We start from the raw sequence: 2,594 nt of genomic DNA, 5'->3' as shown, positions 1-2,594 counted from the left end.
GGGCCACCGCCTCCCTTGGGTAGCGGGTGAGGCAGTCCAACCTCCCTGAATCCTCCCCCGAAGAGATGCCAAGGCCGGGACTCCGTGGCGGGGCATCTCTGCAGCCAGTGCTCCAAATCTTGGGGCTCCTCGCTGCACAATGGACAGATTGGGTCCGATGTTTTGTCTATTCTATTTTTGTGGGTCCGAAGCCCAGTGTTGTTGTTGTTGTTGTTGTTGTTATTGTTGTTGTTGTTGCTGCTGTTGTTGTTGTTACTGTTTTACTTACTGAACTGTCCGACGACAGAGTAAACATGGTCTCTGTAATGGGCATTTTCAGCTTGGTCTTGGACCCAATGTTCACAGAAAAATCTGGAGTGACCACTGGCCATCTGTCTCCCTGAAAGAATGAAGTTAGAAATTGTGCGAAATGGGAACAGGCAATTTTCCAGGAGTTTGTCAACTGTCCTCTATGTTAGGCTCGTTTGTGAAATTATACAGAGACAGAATAAAGATTTAGAGAGAGAGAAAAAAAAAAGAGAGAGAGAGAGAGAGAGAGAGAGAGAGAGAGAGAGAAAGAGAGAGGGGAGAGTTGAGAGAAAGTGAGTTTGAAGAACTTACTAATTGATCAGTAATAATACCTGCCAAGCTTTTATGGGTTCGTTACCTCTGAATAAAAGAATTCAATCGTGTCTAGTTGTTGGCTGTTCTGAAACAATGCCCTTGGACGCATACAATGCAAGCTACTGTTTCACAGGCGCTCAAACTAAAAAACAAACTGACGATAATATCTTTCGTAGTACCTGCATTGGACAGCTATGACAGAGGTGCGCGTCTGTGTCAACCATCTGCCGAGTAGTTTAAAGACGAGCAGCACCAGGTCAAAGGTCAGGCTCGTCGACTTCTGCTCCTCCGTCCAACAGACGCTGATCAGTTTGACCGTCTGCTCGGTCTGCATCGTCGTATCCACGCACGGCAGGATCTAGAGGAACATTGGGCTTGTATTATAATATATCCTAGACCGTGCACTTCAAAGTACTTCCGGCTCGCAATTGAGCGCGCCATTGAAAAACAAACAAACAAAAAACCCCCCACTTTTATTTGTCCCAGGAGGGCACTTAGGTTTACAATGGCAAACATACTAATACATAGATAAATGCATAATTATAAATACATACATACATAAATACATGCATAAATACATACATAAATACACACTATTACACACAATAATACAGAACAGTTTACAACCATGCCACTGTCGGTCGCCATTGTGCAACGCTCCTATTTCGATTGCTTAGTCGCTAACTCAGAATTAACAAAGTTTTTTCTGCTCAGTACCTAGTTTTGAGAAACTTAACATCAAAGATGTTGAGTTTCCAAACATGTCATGTTTTATCGAAGGCAATTCTTTGAATATCTTGATAACGACTCTGAATTATCTTACGATTTTAACAGAGCAGATAGAACTTACTTTAGTTTCTGACTTCATGGTCGTAGTAACTCGAAAGAGCCAAAAATGTTAGATAGAACTGTGTAATTCAGATGTAGCGTAGTGTTAGCCTCCGTCATTCATACGTCACTTTTCGAAATGGCGTAGGGCGGAGTCTTATACTAAGCAGACGACTTGAAGCCAAATAAAGGGCAAGATGTGACAGGTTGCGTGTGCACTTGACTATAGTGAGACTGGTGTTGCGCTCTTCATTTGTGGGCCCATGGTGCGCGTCAAAGAAAGTTACTGAGGATAAGATGGACAGACAGGGTCTCCAACGAGGAAGTGTTAAGGAAACCAAGACAGATCCCAGTCAGAGATGAGGTAGGAAGAAGTTTGTTTTAGTAGAGGTTTTAAGGCGCTTACGAGGAAGAAGGCGGGGGCGATGGATTGGACATACTCTCAGGAGGAAGTCAGGCAGCTGCATAACAAAGAAAGTATTGGATTTGAATCTACAGGGTAAGAGATCAAGGGGAAGACCGCGAGGAACCCGGAGAAGAATCACAGAAATTGATGTACAGAAAAGTAGGAAGACTTGAAATAACATCAAGAGGGTAGCCCAGGATAGAGAACGGTGGAAAATGTTTGCTTGTGGCCTGTAACCTGGTCCAGGGTGAGAAAGGCAATGATGATGGTGCTCGTCAGGTTGGTGAAGTTTTTGATAGAGAGCAAAGAGTGGCGGCCATGACAGTGCCTTGTCTGGGATATTGTAATTCAAGTCTAGAAGTGGAACTGACAGAGATGTCAATTGGGGTAAATATTATATTTGTCCGATTTTTTTTTTTTGCACCTCCATTAGCGTCTCGCGTCTCTAAAGATCTCCTTTGTTGTTTGATTTTAGCTTCAGGATTTGTAAAAATTTACTCCGGAAAAGTGCATTTTAAAGTGCACCGTATCGTGAGAAAGGGGTAGGGGGAAACCCTCTGGTCTGAATAAGGATGAAGATGATAATAATCCTGATAACAATAATAATCATGCAACAAAAATAATTATCATTATCATCGCTGTCATTATCTTAACAATCACAATATCAAAGACGATGCTAAAGTAATGATAATGATGATGTGGAAAAGAAGAAGAAGAAGAAGAAGAAGAAGAAGAAGAAGAAGAAGAAGAAGAAGAA

General features: G+C 42.4%; 1 protein-coding gene across 1 annotated transcript in view; it reads right to left on the bottom strand.

The window, feature by feature from the left end:
* Positions 1-2,594, bottom strand: part of LOC101850688 — a gene marked incomplete in the record, with an annotated part of 23,827 nt that overhangs the window by 4,881 nt on the left and 16,352 nt on the right. The window contains 1 exon segment of the mRNA XM_005111824.3: positions 783-961. Coding sequence (XP_005111881.2) covers positions 783-961 — 179 coding nt within the window.

Source organism: Aplysia californica, unplaced genomic scaffold (assembly GCF_000002075.1).
Source record: "Aplysia californica isolate F4 #8 unplaced genomic scaffold, AplCal3.0 scaffold01132, whole genome shotgun sequence".
Lineage (NCBI taxonomy): Eukaryota > Metazoa > Mollusca > Gastropoda > Aplysiida > Aplysiidae > Aplysia > Aplysia californica.
This window is presented reverse-complemented; position numbering and strand designations above follow the sequence as displayed.